This window comes from Stegodyphus dumicola, chromosome 6 (assembly GCF_044657685.1).
Source record: "Stegodyphus dumicola isolate Sdum_Otavi_A_Nest chromosome 6, ASM4465768v1".
NCBI lineage: Eukaryota > Metazoa > Arthropoda > Arachnida > Araneae > Eresidae > Stegodyphus > Stegodyphus dumicola.
In genome coordinates this window covers 151,455,748-151,473,397 of record NC_140773.1, presented here as the reverse complement: position 1 = coordinate 151,473,397, position 17,650 = coordinate 151,455,748, and the positions used below count along the sequence as shown (strand labels likewise).

General features: G+C 32.0%; 1 protein-coding gene across 9 annotated transcripts in view; it reads right to left on the bottom strand.

The window, feature by feature from the left end:
- Marf1 (meiosis regulator and mRNA stability factor 1-like protein) overlaps nucleotides 1-17,650 on the bottom strand; it is a 244,066-nt gene that overhangs the window by 179,670 nt on the left and 46,746 nt on the right. For all 9 annotated transcript variants that reach the window (XM_085819030.1, XM_085819032.1, XM_085819027.1 and 6 more), the window contains one exon: nucleotides 10,662-10,779. In XM_085819030.1, coding sequence (XP_085675156.1) covers nucleotides 10,662-10,779 — 118 coding nt within the window. The remainder of the gene's footprint in view (nucleotides 1-10,661; nucleotides 10,780-17,650) is intronic.

The window sequence follows — 17,650 nt, the reverse complement described above, 5'->3', positions numbered from 1 at the left end:
GAGGATATTCTGTCGGCTAACTCAGGTGCAGTGATTTCCTTCATTAACAAATTGGAAAATATCATTCAAGAAATGTGCCCAAAGCAGATTTATAGCAGTGATAAAATGGTTTGAATTCTGAAATGTTGCCAAGAAACACAATAGCATCAAAACAAGAATTTTTAGCTCCTGGCTACAGACAAATTTGGATAATGTCTGCAAACAAATCTGGCAGTAACATTCTTAAAATCTTACTGATATAGAAGAAGGAAAAAAAAAAAAAAAAAAAGAGGCATTTAAAAATGTGAATATTAAAAATCTTACTGTAAAGTAAACAAACCAAAAAGGGGTTGGATGGATTTCAAGAATATTCAAGTCATGAAAAGTTTGTGTCACTTTTTAAGCTACTTTCTAATAAAATAATTTGCCCCATAAGGTGGTCTTAATTCTGGACATTGCTCCCTGTCATCCTTATGAGGTCAGCTGATTAGTGGCGAGACCTGGGCTATTTTTCACCCCCCTTAATGTTACACCCTGGATTTAGCCTTTGGATAGAGGTATTTCAGAAAACTTAAAATGAAACTACTGGCACAGGCTCCTAAAATGTTTATTATTAGATGAATAAATAACAAAACGGTTGTTGAAAGCTTAAAACAGATTAATCTGAAAGATGTGATTCACTGGCAGGGTGAATCATGGAATACTGTTAAAATATATATCATTCTGAAAAACTGGAAAAATATTTTGCTGAATGACAATGACGCAGACTCAAGAAGCAGATGATGAAGAATTAATGGCTACCTTAAAACACCTACAAGTTACACAGGAACTAATAAATGAAAATATGAATGACTTAATACATGATGAACAATTTAAGCTGTCTGATGAGGCTAACCATGCACAATGAAAGTTCTGATTGGCTTGAATATGATCAAAATGGCACTGCTCTGTGCTGAACAGCAAGATGACAACTTACCAGCTGAAACTACGTCATTCGTGGCATTTATGCAATATGGAGCCAAGAAAACAAGGCAACACAATGAAATAGAAGGCTGTCTCTGGGTTTTCAAAAAACGTGTGATATGTTATGCATATACATTTGTATTACAGGTACCCTGCGCCAAAAAAAAAAAAATAATAATAACACTTCTATAACGTTCTACTGAGTCGATTTATATACAGTACAAAGTCCGTAATCCGGACGTCCATTATCCGGGATGATCTATAATCCAGACCTCAAAGTCACAAACTTTTTTTTGTATGTTTTACGCATGCACATTGGGAGGATGTGTCTCCAGATACGTTAAAAAATCCTTAGCATAATTTATGGCCAGCTACCATATTTCATGGTGAGGATGATGAAGATGATAACTGCGAATTTGAAGATTTTCGGACATCGTAAACTAAAGGTGAAATTTTCCAGTTATTGCATTTTATAAAGAAATGTGGAGAAGCAGTAATAAATGAAGATGATATAACAGAAGGTTTTCATTGCGACTACAATGGCCCAATCATCAATCAATTAACAGACGGAAAAATCAGTAATATGGTTCTAAATCCAGAAAATACCACTTCTTTCCGATAAGTGGAACTTTGTAACTGAACAAGAAATTATGTCTGTTTATAGAATTAAAGAGAAAGTATTAGCACAAAAAATGAAGCAACTTAAACAACTTACATTGAAAGAAATGTTTAATAAAGTAAAAAAATAAATAGTAAGTTTTTTTTTTTTTTTTTTGTTGTTGTTGTTTTTGTTGTTTTGTTTTTGTAAATTTTAATACCCTTTAGATCATAATTGCTCTTTATTTCATAAATTACGGTTTCATATTTTTAATTGTACAATTTCTGTATGCCATCTTACCTGATTTAAATTGATGATCTATAATCCGGAATCGCCGAAGTCCCAACAAATCCGGATTACGGACTTTGTACCGTATAGCAATCGTTTCGACACGACAATTAGCCAGAAATTAATTAATTTCCATTCACTAGTATTTTCAAAATAATTTTAACAGAAGGTTTCACTCAAATAAGAACACCACAGAAAACATCCCTCAAGAATTCCAAGTCCCACCCACTACCATAAATTACTTCACCCAAGTCTTACCGACTGATATTATTCAATGCCCCCGCTGCCGCTAAGAATTTTTTGGAAACACTACACTTCTGAGTCAGACGCGAAGAACACTTTGCCCACTCCCCACTAGAAAGAACGTAAGTTAATTAATACTTTTTCTGGCACTTATATCTTCATGTACATTCACTTTTCTTATTATATTTTTTATTTTTATATTAATTTTGATTTGTTTTTGCAAAGTTTGCATTATTTATCTTATATTTTGTAATTTTCTAATGTTTATATCAACTACTTTGAATTCTATTTCATAATGACAATTTCCAATGTTTAATTTTTACAAATAATATTGAACTCAAATGCATAAACACGAGGGTGTCAGGGGACGGTTACTCGAGCTTTATAGAAATTTACTGCAGAAATTGCTTTTTCACTCAAAATTGAATTGGCTAAAATGCTTAATAGGAATAAGTTCTTTGAATAACAGCATTGGCTCATAATCCCTTCTATTCACGGAAATATTTGGCCTGACTTGAATTGCCGGTTTGGCTTAGCCTTATTGCTCGAGTAAAGACAAAACACCTTCGTATTTATTTATTAATTATTGTTCATTGAACGGGAGTTGGTTTGTTCCCCTTGAAAAGTCAATTAATTTCCGATCAATTACAATGATTACATGCATTTAATTCTTGCCTTTAATTTATTCCTTTTACATTGAAATTTTGTTATTCATGATTTAATTCCAGTCCCCGTTAAAACATTTTTAACATTTTACTTTCAAGTTACTTCAAAACATCTTTCACAATATAACTTACTAGTATGGATTCACTCTTTTAAGATAATCCTACTATAATTAAACTTAGGAGATAATATAATCAACTCATCAATATCTTTAGTAAATAAATTATTGTTCTAATATAGGTATTTTGACAAGAAATTGAACTTTTTCGGAAATAACATACCAATTTTTTTCACGTCAAATTATTCAGAACATTAAACATGATGCAATGGACAGTGCATTTAAAAGGCATAGCTAATACTCCAAAGTCAACTCTGAACTAACAATTTCAGAATTGATGCTCTCTTCAGTCTTAAACAGTTTTCTCATCGATGCCGAGAAATCTTCAGAAGCATCCATTTATCAAAATTATTGGAAGACATATATGAGCTGGATATGGTTACAGAAACATACAGAGATCAATTACAGTACCAGTTACAGTTATACAAGAACCAGACCAAAATGTCACCAAGTTGGGAGACTTTCTGAGACAAAAAATAATTATCAAAACCATCTCGGGCGTGGCACAATCTTGCCAATTTAATGATATACTCATTTACCTAAATGCTACAACTTGACCCTGAAACCTTATATTTCTTGTATATCTTCACTTGAAGCTTTCTGAAGTTGTAACCTTCACCTTGCGAGATGGCCACTAATTAGTTTCCCTGTTCTTTGCTGGGAGTGGTCTTACCTCCCATGCTTTGGGTTGTTCAGCAGTTTTTTTGTATGTGTCCTTCATCTCCACTGTTCCATCAGTTAGGCTCACTTTGCTGTCACTCTTATTCCATATCAAGGCATTGACTTGCTTGGTAAAATCATCTACATGAGCAGTCAGTTGATCCACTGGCTCTTACACATGAGCAGCTTTGACTGGATGGTGGTCTCTACAGGTTGCTTGCTGGCTTGCCTCGAATTTCATGGCAAGCACTTCAACGTCTATGGTTAGCTCCTAGAGTGTTCAAATGGGTTTCTGCTACGAATTTAATCGAAGCTTGCTCTTATCCTTTAAACACCTCTCGCCAAAGTGCGCTGGATAGAGTTTCGGTATATAGCCTCTGGTTTTTTGGCAATCTGAACCACTGTCAGAGAAGAGGCGAGAAGGCAGGCTTCAGCTTTGGAACCACATTCATTTGTGTCCACCACTATACAAAACTGAGTCTTGGGCACTTGCCAATATCTCTTTTCATCAAGTATGGATAACTCTACACAAGGTTGGAAAGATATGGGTATGAATTTCAAGGTGTCCCAATATTGTCCAGCTGTCAATACAGATTTCTTCAGGCTGTCAGTTTCCTTGATGAAAGCAGCAGAAACTCTGCCATTTATTTGTTGCTAGACAGCAGAAACTACTTTTCTGATTTGTTGTTCAACAGCAATTTGTTTTCCATTATGGAAGTAATCTTTCTTTTTTTTTTCCCTCTCCTCACCTGCTTCAATCTTTTCTATATTATCTTGGCCAGCTTTCATCTCTTCCTTAATAGATAACTTGGCCCACATTCATATCTTCTTTGATGGACTTAATGGACCCTTCCATTTCTTTCTTGGAATGCAGCAAAGGCTGTTACCATATGCCTTAGTTGTTTCTCCATTGCTCTGGTCCACTGCATTAGTTTCCACTTATGACAGCACAAATTATTACATGTGTAATGGTACGTAATGGATTGAATGCAGACTGACTTGATGATAGCTTAATGAAATTTATTTTTCCAAAAGAAACACATTCTGGAAATTTCCACAAAAGGACTAGTACAGCTTTGCTCAGTATCTCAGAGCACAATCAGTAGCTGCATTTCAAATTACCAAGAACACTAAACACAAAATAATGCAAAGCTCTCATAGAGATTTCAGTACTCCAAAGTCACTAAGTTGAGAGCCGATGCTCTCTCCAATGTCCCTGATGCTTCCTCCGGCTGCCAAGAAATCTCTAGTACTCTCCATTTCTGGAAGGCATATATGGTTAAAGTTACATATAAATGCCTATATGGTTAGAATTACATATAGGGATAAATTACAATATCAATTATAGTTACGCAGGGACTAGGACCAAAATGTCACCAAGTTCCCGCTAAATTTTTTGACAAAAATTAGTTGCCAAAACCATCACAGGCTTGGCGATATTATGCAAATTTAACGAGACTGTCATTTACTTTATTTTTCTGGTAGAGCTTCATATTTTCAAGCATTTCATCTTACATTTATACAAAAGATACTATAATTTCACATATAATTTCACTAAAATTATTTACATATACTGCTCTCCAAAAGTTAAGCTACAAATAGAAAATTGGTGATAATTTAAAAAATATGCAAGCAAAGTGGATGAAACTTCGTGAAATCATTTATTACACGTCCTGAAACCTAAAAATACAAGAAAATGCTATACAGAATATTTACATTTTATGATATCATTAAGAACATAAAGCTTCTTAAATTCGGGCAAACAAATTAAATACAAAAAAAAACTTCTTAATAATGATTATGATCCCACCTAAGAGCAATACAGACCTGGCAGTGAAGTCTCATGCTGTTTATGATGTTATAAATGATTTGCATAAGTAGCTGTGCCCACTGATCACATATAACAGTTCTAACGCCATCTAGTGTATGGGAAGGGGTTGGAGGGGAGCTACGTATCTCCCAACAGCATCCCACACATACTTAGTGGTATTAAGGTTGGTAAATAGAGTTAGCCTTTCCATTTGAAGTATAGTTTTTTCTTCAAGAAATGGGAGCATGAGCAGAGCAGTAAGTGAGAGGGTATTATCTGTTTGCAAAATGACGGTATCACCAATTGTGGCATGTTACAGGCAAACAGTATGATCAAGTATGTCGTCTTTTTACATTTGAACATTGAGAGTTCATTGTAAAAACACAAACAGGTCTGCACTCCCACCTAAAGATGCTCCTCTCCATACAAGAACGTTGCTTTCTTCATATGTTAGACAGAAGATATCAAGTGTTAGTTTTTCTCTACATGTAAAAATTTCCAAATTCACTCTGTAAACCAAATCAGGGCTCAACAGTGCACAGAACAGACCTTTATTGATTTTTCAGTCCATGTTACATGACTACATGCCCAATTCCCACCTGTAGGCTGAACTGCTTGTTTTTGCATAGAAACTAACTTTAATTGTAATTTTACTTATTTATTTTTTACTGTTTGATTTTAAACATTTTCATTTGTGTTTTAGGTTTTGCTGTATTTTAAAATTTTTAATGAAGATTCAGTCTTTATGTATTTCTGCCTTGCCTCGAACCGAGAACAGAATTTGCTGAATTAGAAATACATCTCTAATGAAATTCATAGAAATAAGTTTAAATGAAGTGCAACCCAAAAAAGTGTACAATTTAATAGTCCGTAGAAGGAAGTGAAGTAATGTCCACATCAGATATTTTACAAATAATAAAATGAAAAGTAAAAAAAAAAAAAAAAAAAGACTATTACAAAAATACAAAAAAGCAGACTACGAAATCCACCCTTTCTATCTTAAAGATGATATCATCCATTTCAGAAAAATTTGAGAGCACATCTCTAAGACTGTAGAAGAAATATATTTGTAAAGCATTTTCTCTCATTCACTAAACATTTTATTTTCCTCTTAAGAATTATTTCTGAAATGTTACCAAAAAGCACTAATTTTTTTTTAAAAAATATTTCAACAAAAAATTTTAATTAAAAAAAATGTGAACAAAAATCCCCATTTAACTCAAATTCAAATTGTACATAAGTTCAAATTAGTAGTCCCTACTTTAAATGAGTTTGTTTCTAAATGTAATGTTATTTATGTTGAAACAATGGTAAAGTAGAAGAAATTTAAAAAAATCGAAATATAAAGTGATCAAAGAAAAACTGTTCATGTGGATAGCAAGATAAGTGATCAGTCTGATTAACAGAAGTAAGGAGGCAATTCAAAAAGGCCTTCCTCTCAAAGACAAACTTTATTAAACAGGTAGATTCCCAATAATAAAATACTATTAAACATAACTATGCAACATCTCAAAGCATCTACACAGAAATCAGTGTCAACACCCCAAAGCCATATCATGATGACTTGACAAACATCCATATTGGTTGTAAATCCTGTATAACCTAAGTGCTTCTTCAAAACCCAAGAGATGAAAATCAGTCAGAGCTACATTTGTATTCCAGAGAGGATTATCCAGTGCCTCTCTGTGGAAGCACTGTAACAAATCATGCGTAATGACAGCTGTATGCAGTCAGATTCTGTCATACTGGAGAAAATAAACAGCAGCATGCCCTGATGGTGTTAAAAAACTGCTATTGCAATTTTCTTTATGGATGGATCTGTTCTGAAGTTCTTAGAAAGGGGTGATTATGAGTGTTTCCATGACATGCATCTTCTAAAATATCTCGCATGAGCACATTTTCCCATAACCCACTTGCCAGTGAACAATAGTGTACATACTACCCATCGAAATGTTCAGACTCTTAGCAAAAATGGAAGTTCCTTTGCTTATTGATGAACATACGTTAAATATCTGTCATACCTTTTTCCTTCCCGACTCATCACTGCCCATCCTCTTTAAGACTTTAGCTTAGTTTTAGACTTAGTTGAGTAGACAATTAAATTCCTCTTCAATTATTCTTTGGTTGTTATAATGATTTGATTCTGTTCAATTTTTCAAGGCTGAATAAACTGCCAATGAATGCAATTAAGGACTGTTTATATATTGAACATCATCTCTTTTAACTCATTTCACGCCGAGCTTCGTAATTTTGAACATAGCCAAATTTAATCAGAACTTCAACAAAATAAACACTGTCATTTATAATGGCTATTAGATCATTGTTCATTTATTACATCTATTCAGCCTTTATCTAACTCATATACTAAAACACACCTTTTATGCAATATAGCATTAGCACCATACATCTTCACAATGAATTCCTCCTGGTGCGAATCAGTTTAGATACAGAGTGTTTATCCCTTTTTACACATCAAAATTCAACTACATTTCCTTCATACAGTTATTTTAATACTGATACTTCACTGCATTTATATAAAAACTTGACCAGAACTGGTAACTTTCAAATATTGTGGCTGCTTCTGCTCTCCATGCAAAAAAAAAAAAAAAAAAAAAAAAAAAAAAATGACAAAAACTTATAACACACTTGCTACTTTATTTTTTAACTTATGTTCATATTCTGCATGAAAACACAGAAGATATTTGAATAAATCGAATTTATTAAGCTGAAAAACTGTCAAAAATCCACAAAGAGCAAATATAAAATTACAAATACGGTAGAAGTCCAGAAATCTGTAAAGCTTGGGACCAGAGGTTGTGCAGATTTTTGGATTTCAGGACAGAAAATATAAATCATAATATTCAGACTAAAAGTGCAAAATAAATACGGCATGTTAGATACATTTAAATAGATATGTATGCACATTATTATGTTATTTTATATATATATATATATATTTATTTATTTATTACATTATATTATTTCTTTATATTAGCAATTACAGAGATATTTAAAAGTATACAATAAAGACATATAAAAATAACGGATATTAATAAAGCATTAAATGTTTAATTTTGTTTTACATGTTTCAAACATTTTTCAGATAGAGCTTTAGGATGCTCCAGAGTAAGTTTCCCTCAACCTAAATTACACAGAGTCATAACCTTTTGCTCTGTGACACAGTTCTGTTGTTCTGAAAATTATAGTTATTTTTAACCATGCTTCAAACCCTCTTTAAAAGATATTTTCTCACTCCTATCAATTTCACTATCTGGGTCAGTGTCGGAATCATTTTCTCACTGTGGCACATTCAAAACAGAGCCAATGATTTCATCATCGGTCATTTCATGTGCTGGTGTTGGCTCATCTGAACACAGCCATTCAACGATAATTTCTTCTTGCAAAGCCTCCTTATTTATTCTTTATTTTGAATATAAAAGCAATTCTCTTGCTTTAACCCTTGCTGCACTGAGCATAAACAGCATTTTGTATCTAAAACTTCAAAGAACCCAAATTTAAAACAATTCTGAACTCAAACTGGTTTGTATACTTTAGTTTGAAGATATATAAGATCATGATTCACTCCATACATATTGTTACGAATTCTGTACTTAGATAGGCAATTTTAGTGGAATTATAGGTAAAATGATTGTATTTCTTTTGTATAACGTAACATGGAAAATCTTAATGAGATACGCCGGAAAAGTAAGAATACAGGGTAAAATCCATTTAACATTGAGTAAATGGGTATCTCGGTAATTTCATGAGACATTGCCAAGCTGACAACAGTTTTGGCTATTAAGGAAGAAATCTTGCATCATTTGTAATTAAAGAACTCTGCAAGCTAATCGGCATTGATAAAACCCAAGTGACACCTTTACAACTCCACTCAGATGGCATGGTGGAAAGGATTAATCGTACCATCCTTAATAACCTCTCGGTGGTGGATTCCAGAAACTAACAAGACTGGAACAAGAAGTTATGCCAGTTCTTACTGGCTTATCGCAGTACTGTCCATGAAACTACTCAATATTCCCCATCCCAGATGCTCTTCGATCGTTACCTCAGTCTGCCTTGTGATCTCTTGTTTGGTCACTCTCTGGATGCACCTTCATTGCCAGAGGAATACATACAAGATCTCCAGGACCAGTTTGAAGTGATGCACAATTGAGCATGAGAGGAAGTCAGCTTGGCGATGGAGAAGCTGATGACCCAATGAGAGCTACAGGACATCAATCCAACAAAGGAAACAAGATGTGGTTGCGAAATCTGATTAAATGGAAATGATTCTTTCTTAAATTACAGTCACTTTGGAATGGTCCTTACATAGTCCTTAAACAGGCTGAACAATGTAATAGTTTGGATCTATAAGTCATCAAATTCTAAGATTAAAGTCGCTCATTATGATAGGCTAGTTCCATACTATGGACACACAATGTAGTGTGTGATGGTGTGGGGTGTAGTGTGTGATGGTTTTTAATCATCCTGAGTACATCTTTCACAGCTCAACAATATTGTGATACTATCCTGCGGCTGGTTGCATTACCCTTCATGGCACGTCATCCTGGGGCCATTTTTCAACAAGATAATGGCAGGCCAAATACCGTTCGCAAATCTCTGGACTGTCTTTGTGTGGTTGATACTCTTTCTTGGCCAGCAAGGTCACCAGACCTTTCAGAGCATATCTGGGGCATGGTAGGCCGCCAGATTCGAGCACCACAAAATATCACAGATCTGGAGCGACACTTGATGAATGCCTCACAGAATGTGTCGCAGGATGACATTACGATCCTCTGTCACTCCTTGCCTTGACAAATTCAAGTATGCATTGCTGCCAGGGATGGTTTGACCAACTACTAATCTGAATACTCAGTGGGTGATTGTGAGCCATGAACAGGTACTATGACCTTGACTTTTTTAATCATTTTATTATCTGTGTATGAGCTATACACATATTTAATTTCGTCAAAAACAGCCACTTCCTTCATGGTGCTTCTATTTTTTTGCAAAATAGTGTATTATACATCTGCTAATATTTCCAGATTACCTTTCGCAGCTTCAAAATGACAATAAATGTAAGCAACACAATGGAAATTAACTCAGCTTTTATATCTTGACTTCATAAATTATAGATCATAAAAGTTCAACATGTATTAATATGTAAAATTTATTTTTAACACCGACTTCCTTTTTCTTAAAAATGTGGAAAATTAATGCATGATTTTAGAATGAATTAAAGAAAGATACTTATGGTAGGAAATTATATACCTAATTCAAATCATTTCAGTAGAAAACTCTACATTATCTTGAGTTGATCTTATAAAATAAAAAATTAATACCTGATATAAGAAGCAATGTTGATGGAGATCCATGAATATCTACAAAACGTCTCATGCATTGTTTCAGTTTATCATCAGCTGCATTTTTACAAGTAGCACTGATATGTACAACAGTGACCTGTAAAAAAGATATTTCTCAAAATATTATTTACAAAAGTAATAATACAAGGATAATATTTTAATAATTCTTAATGATAACTGCAGAACAATTTGATACTAGAAATGTTTACAGTTAGGCTTTCAAATTTGTGTTTCATTTAAATAACATTATATTACACTACCATTAGTCAAGCAAGCTGACTGGCAAATTGCCAATTCTAACAGTGTCAGTCTTACAGGGAAAGATCACTAACCATGCATATTTTGATTGAAAACTGCCAATTAGCAAATATGTTAATCTTCCAAGAAATGATTTTTAATTCATTTTTCATATTACAAATATACACTGCATATCAATCATGTGTAACAAACTTTGCGATCTGATACACATAGTTCTCAATATTTTTATTCTTATTTTAAATTTTTAATAATATACCTATTTGATACAATTTATGACACAACTAAATAATATTTTTTATAAAGATTTACATTAAATGAATTTAACAAAATATTTTAACAAATTTTAACAAAATTTAACAAAGATGTTTCTAATACCAGATATGTCTGGCATTTGTTCATTACCTGTTGCACAGCTAGTGCTCAGCATAACTAAATTCAACTGCATTGTTGAATATCAAATATACACAGAGATATACAGAACACAGTTAATTTTAAGTTAACAGATTTAAGTTAACAGTTAATTTTGTTTTCTGTACAATTAGGTATTAGTAAAGAATTCAATTTTGCAGTTTCCTTTACCCATCGGTTTTTTAATATTTATTATTTCATTGAGTGATGCAAAATTAATTTTGCCTTAAAGTTTTATATCTGATTTATTGATTCAATCACATAAATTACACAGAAAATCACAGAGTATTGAATTATTCATACACATTCATTCTATCATTCACACTCTACTGTTGAATGAAAGATAAAAAATTTACCACCATTTTATAAAAATTATATTTTAAGATACATTGTTGTAATTTAAATGACAAAAGCTATTATAACATTACTTTTAAAATTATAGTAATGCATTTGTTATTTTACAAAAATCTTAAAAATTTACATGCCATATTCGCTCAAATAAAAGATCTCCCCCTCTTTTTGTTATATTTTTGGTTCTGAATTTGGGTCGTATAATCGAATAATTTGATAAATGAAACTGCAAAATGAGAGGTGGGAATTTAATTACCATACTAAGTAGTGCAATTATGCTGTTTAAATTCTAAATAAACTACACAGGTAATATGGTATACATAAAGTGCACGACTACTATTAATTATAACAGCTATATGTAATTGAACGATTTCAGTTCAGGCCTGCATGCACTGTACTGGTTACCCAGTATGTATGAAAACAAATAGACAACAACATATCACCGACTTTACTTTATTTTTTACCTAAAACAATGGTAAAATATGGTATTTAATTAAGCAGCTTAATCTTTTATTCTAATTAGAATCAAATGAATTTTCATCAGATATTCACATATAATTTTATGTCTTAAAATTTATCCTAACGCAAGATATTCAACAAGTTCTTATTTTCAAGAACACATGGTAAATTTTGTACAGTTTAAGTAAATCTGGTTGATTATTAAGTAATAAAAATGATGACCACATAAAAAAACCCACAGAAGATGCATTAAAAAAATCATAGTCATGATTGTCCATATAAAAAAATCTCATGAAGATAAAAACCCATATAGATATACATAGATAAATATATGTATATGCAATCACTGAAAATTATTTTTATTCTATACAAAGAAATTATTATAACTGAAAATTATACTTAGAATTAATTGAATTTAAATAGATGAAAATTATTTAGAAATTATTATCACTGAAAATTATTTTTATTCCATCTAGAATTCTTCATATTTCTTGGCCTATAAGACGCCCTTCCACCCTCCTCCAAAATGTGTCCTAAAATCAGCCCATGTCTTATGGGCTGAGGATATTTATTAACTTCATCTTCACAGTGCAATCTCAGTCTCCAGGGAAAATACAATTAAATATTTTTAATGCATCAGCCATAGAAAATGATTGCCTTTATTGTGAATGTCAATAATAACACTTTTGAGCCAGTAAAAAGCAACAGAATTTTAATATTTCCTTGACAGTAGTTTCTAAAAACATTTCCAAATAAATAATATATATATATATATTGTTTCAAAAGAATACATTGAATTTAAATACAAATTTAATTAATTCTTTGCACCATTGCTGCAAGGAATGAAATTTAAATTTTAACAAACATGTATATACGTAAAAAAGCAAATTTAAAGTTAAAATAATTAAAAAAAGTGCAAACATATAAAAGATTTAATTTTCGAACTAATCTACAATACCATTTAAATTCAGAAAGCATAAGTAAATCAAGTGCAAAACCAAACCATGAAAATAAATTCACCAATTTAGCAAATTAAAATTAATCTAATTTTTTTTTTTTTTTTTTTTTTAAATGCATAAGTGAATGATTGTTGAGCAGGCAGGAGACAGACTTATCAAGGGGAAGTTGCCTCCAAACAATCATTCACTTATGCATTTTTTTAAAAAAATTTTAGATTAATTTTAATTTGCTAAATTGGTGAATTTATTTTCATGGTTTGGTTTTGCACTTGATTTACTTATGCTTTCTGAATTTAAATGATATTGTAGATTAGTTCGAAAATTAAATCTTTTATATGTTTGCACTTTTTTTAATTATTTTAACTTTAAATTTGTTTTTTTACATATATACATGTTTGTTAAAATTTATATATATATATATATATACACACACACACACAATATAACATAATGCAATTTAGTTTGTTCTTACATGTTAGCCTGTCAGCCATGACACTGAACACAGCTTAAAAATAACTTTCGTAATACTTATATAGAGGCAATGCAAAACTGCTTTCAGATGCATCATTTTTATAAAACAGATAAAATTATAAAACATTGTGGTTTAGTAATGTGCATATTAAATATAAATTTATAAAAATAAATAGTACTATTTTTCTCTCGAAATCCTACTAAATGAATAACAAGATCAGAGCCAGATTTACGTATAAGCTACACAAGCTATAGCTTAGGGCCCCTACTTTCTTGGGCTCCCCCCCAAAAAAAAATTAAAATATAGTATAAATAGTATTAAAATACATTATAACAGACTTATAAAGGGTCCCATATTTCAAATAGCTTAGGGCTTTATCAAGTCTAAATCTGGCTCTGAACAAGATGTATTGCAAGCCACAGTAATCAATCATGTAAGTGGTGCTGAAGCAATTTCACTTTCAAAGAGCCATCTAAGAATTTTTCCGTCTTTCTGCGCTGTCTCTTATTTTGGTCCAATTTACATTTGAAAAGAGTAATATCCTTTCTTTATTATAACTTTTTAAATGCAAGCAAAAATTCTTGGTAGATGCCATGTCTACACAGCTCACATTTGCGTTTTTACATCGTGTTTGGCATTTTAGAATAAAAGCGTCTTCTGATTGTTCAGTTTCTTCTAGCTCGAAATGAAAGCATCTTAGTGATAGGCTCATTGGCTCTACAAACGGTCAGATTTAAGTAGTATGAGAGTATCGTTCAGTGCGTAAAGCCATTCTTTCTCTTTAATGTTTATATCTTTTTTATGCAGAATAACTTGCATAAAAAGTTAAAACTAGAGTACTCTCATGGGATCTAAAGAGAGATGACTGTCATACAATACTGCATTTAAACTTGAAATTTTGAACTTCACTTCAAAGTAGCTGAAAAGCGTTTCCACCCACCTCCAAGTGAGAAGACGATATGAGAAAAGAGGAAGGAGAAGATGGATTTAGTGAATGCATATAGGAGTAAAATTACTTTATGTTCAGTTTTTTTCCTAAATGGCCGAAATTTGAAGAACATGTTAAGAATTGGATAATAAATTGCAGAAGAATGGGATTACTATTACAACAAAAATGATTTTAACTGAAGTAAGAAAATTAGCTCTAGATATGTCTATTCCGATTTTTTTGGGACATTGTCATGGTGCAAAAGATTCATGAATAAAACCGGTCTATTCATGCTGTAATGTATTTTGCAGTAATTAACAAAACAGGCAATCTTCTTAGTAGAACATAAATTTTATTTCTAGTTCACAGAGATAGATAATTTGAAGTAATTTTTTAGTGGCAAAAACTTCAGAATCCTCATTTTTAAAACAATTTCTCACGTTGCTGAGCAACGGTTACATAATAATAATATGGTGTTGCCACATCAACAATAATTTAATTAAATAATAAATAAATTTATTAAATAACAAGATATTACAATGCGTACAAAACTACAATAGTACAAAATCTGCCACTTGACTATGAAAGAATAATAGAATTCCACAAACACATCATGTTTGTGATGTATTTGTGGAATTTGAGATAAAAGATTAGCTTTAGATTTCCAACAGAACAGTGGATATTAAAGGTGCTACGATGATAATGATAAAGACTTATGGTAGTGAGAATATGCACTGTATTGCTGTTCTCACATGTTATGTTGATGGTTTAAAAATCCTTCTTTTGTTAAATGTTAAATGAAAAATGCTGCCTAAATGTAAAATTCTACATGGAATTTAGACTAATGTTCATTCCAAAGGATGGATGGAAAAAGAGGGTACGATGCTGTGGTTATAGAAGGTCTGATACATGCATCCAGGTGGAATTCTGAAGAAATCGTCTTTATAAGTGTACGATCAATTTAAGGCCCAAATATCAGAGTCAGCAAAAATACAGAACTACTAATCTTTGCTACTGAGCTGAACTGATGCATCTTTCTGCTATCCCTCGTTGATTAACTTCTCAACTAGAGTCTCTGGATGTTTCAGTCAATAATTCATTCAAAGGATTTATGCATAAAAAATGGATAATATAGACAGAGGCACCAACTCATCATGTCATACTGATGGTAAGAAACGGATATCAGTTTCTAGGGTTTGCGAGTTGTTGAAAAAGGCGTGACAAAAAATTAATAGCGAGACTATCATACTTTTAAAAAGTGCGGAATTAGCAATGCAGATACTTTTCTGTTTTGCCAGGGCAAATGATAAAGTCGCCAATAATGGTACAACTGATGCCAAACGGAATATCTTTGCTGGTAACCTTTTATGCTTCATTTTCAAAACAAGTCACAGCTTTTTCTTATCAGATTGATTGTTTCTTTCAATACTGGCATACAATTACATAGAATGTTTACAAGATAGTTAAATTTTATGTACTAAGACCATTCGCGATAATTAAGTCAATTAAGATGCAATCACACTACTCACCCTAAGGCAAAAATATAGAAAAGGTAAAATTAAGGGTTAAATTCATCAATTCTAATGAGAATTCACTGCGGTTTTATGTAATTTCTGAGTAAGCTATTCGTATGAATTTAAATAAGTCTCACATTTAAACTTGTATTCTTAATTAATCTTTAACTTGAAATAAATGTAGTTAATTACTGAGAGAATTAGATTTTTGTAGCGTAGTTTATGTGAGATGAGATCACTTGGGGTCACATGATATGAACCAGTGAATCAGGATATATAACCATGAAAGCATAGCAAATTCTTAAATTAATGTCTTTTTCCAAATTTATTGTCTTTATTTATTGGCTTTTTACAAAATTTTAAACCAAATTAAAATGTTTATGCCTTAAAAATAAAAAATTCTTAGAACTAACATTTGTTAACATTTTTTATGTGTATACCATATGCAACGAAGTTTGTTTGGCAAGATTTGCGCCGGCGAAACAGAAAAGTACCGCAATGCCCTATATAGAAGTCAAGATGACATTGTATATGAAAAAAGCGACAAATCAGTGACAGTGGCAACCAAAGTGAAAATAACTACATATATGATTTTAGAATAAATTCTACAATGAATAAGTGCTGATATACTTGCTAATTTTTAGTGTAACAATTTGTTTTCATTCTATAGAGTGTTATCATTAAAATAGATACTTTTACTCTTTTCTGTCTGAAAGGCCTACCAGCAACTGACTGGTGAAGTTGCTGAACACTGGCAGTTTGGTCCAAATTGACTCCCAGCACACGGGCTGGTTGCATGGGCATTTTCATGGTTTTATGTAACATGTATACGAGCCAGTTTCCCTTAGAAAGTCCTCCACGAATGCATCCCTTCCCTTAGGCAGATAGCCCTCAAGCTGCCATAATTAAATAAATCGAATCAATCATTTTCTATCTAACCCAAGTATTATTCATAAATTCAAACCTGATAAATCGCTGTGCATTTTATAAAGAAAATATAGTACCTGAGCTTCAAAACAGAAACAAATTCTTAAAATTATGTATTTATTTCAATTTCTGAAACTTCTTACATGCATACAAACTCTGAATAAATGCACTAGAATGCATCAAATATGTAAACCTCATTACTTTTCCCAAGCTCTACAAAATAACACGGATGATAAAATTGGTGTAAATTTGTACAGTACAAGGTCCAAAATCTGAACATCCAAAATCTGGAATAATCTAATGTTTGGACTGCTAGCCCACATCAAAAAGTATAAAATAATATTATAAATTCCCCATTTCTTTCACAAATGGAGAATGTAATACTCAACAAAAGGAAAGTGTGTTGTAAATGCGATTTTTCTCCCAACTAATATTCCTGCATGTTACATTTAAACAACTGCTGGGTAGGGTAGTGGCATTGTGGCTAATGACAATACACTGATTGATTTTCTATTTACACTGGCCAGAATCATCCTTCTGAGCCTTTAGTGGTTGTAGGAGGTTAACATTTATCTGTCTGACCTAAGTGAAGCTCCAATGCTGCCACATCTACATGCCATCTTACTAGATTTAAACTAATGATCTAAAATCCTAATATCTGAAACACAGAATCGCCGATGTTCTGACATCTC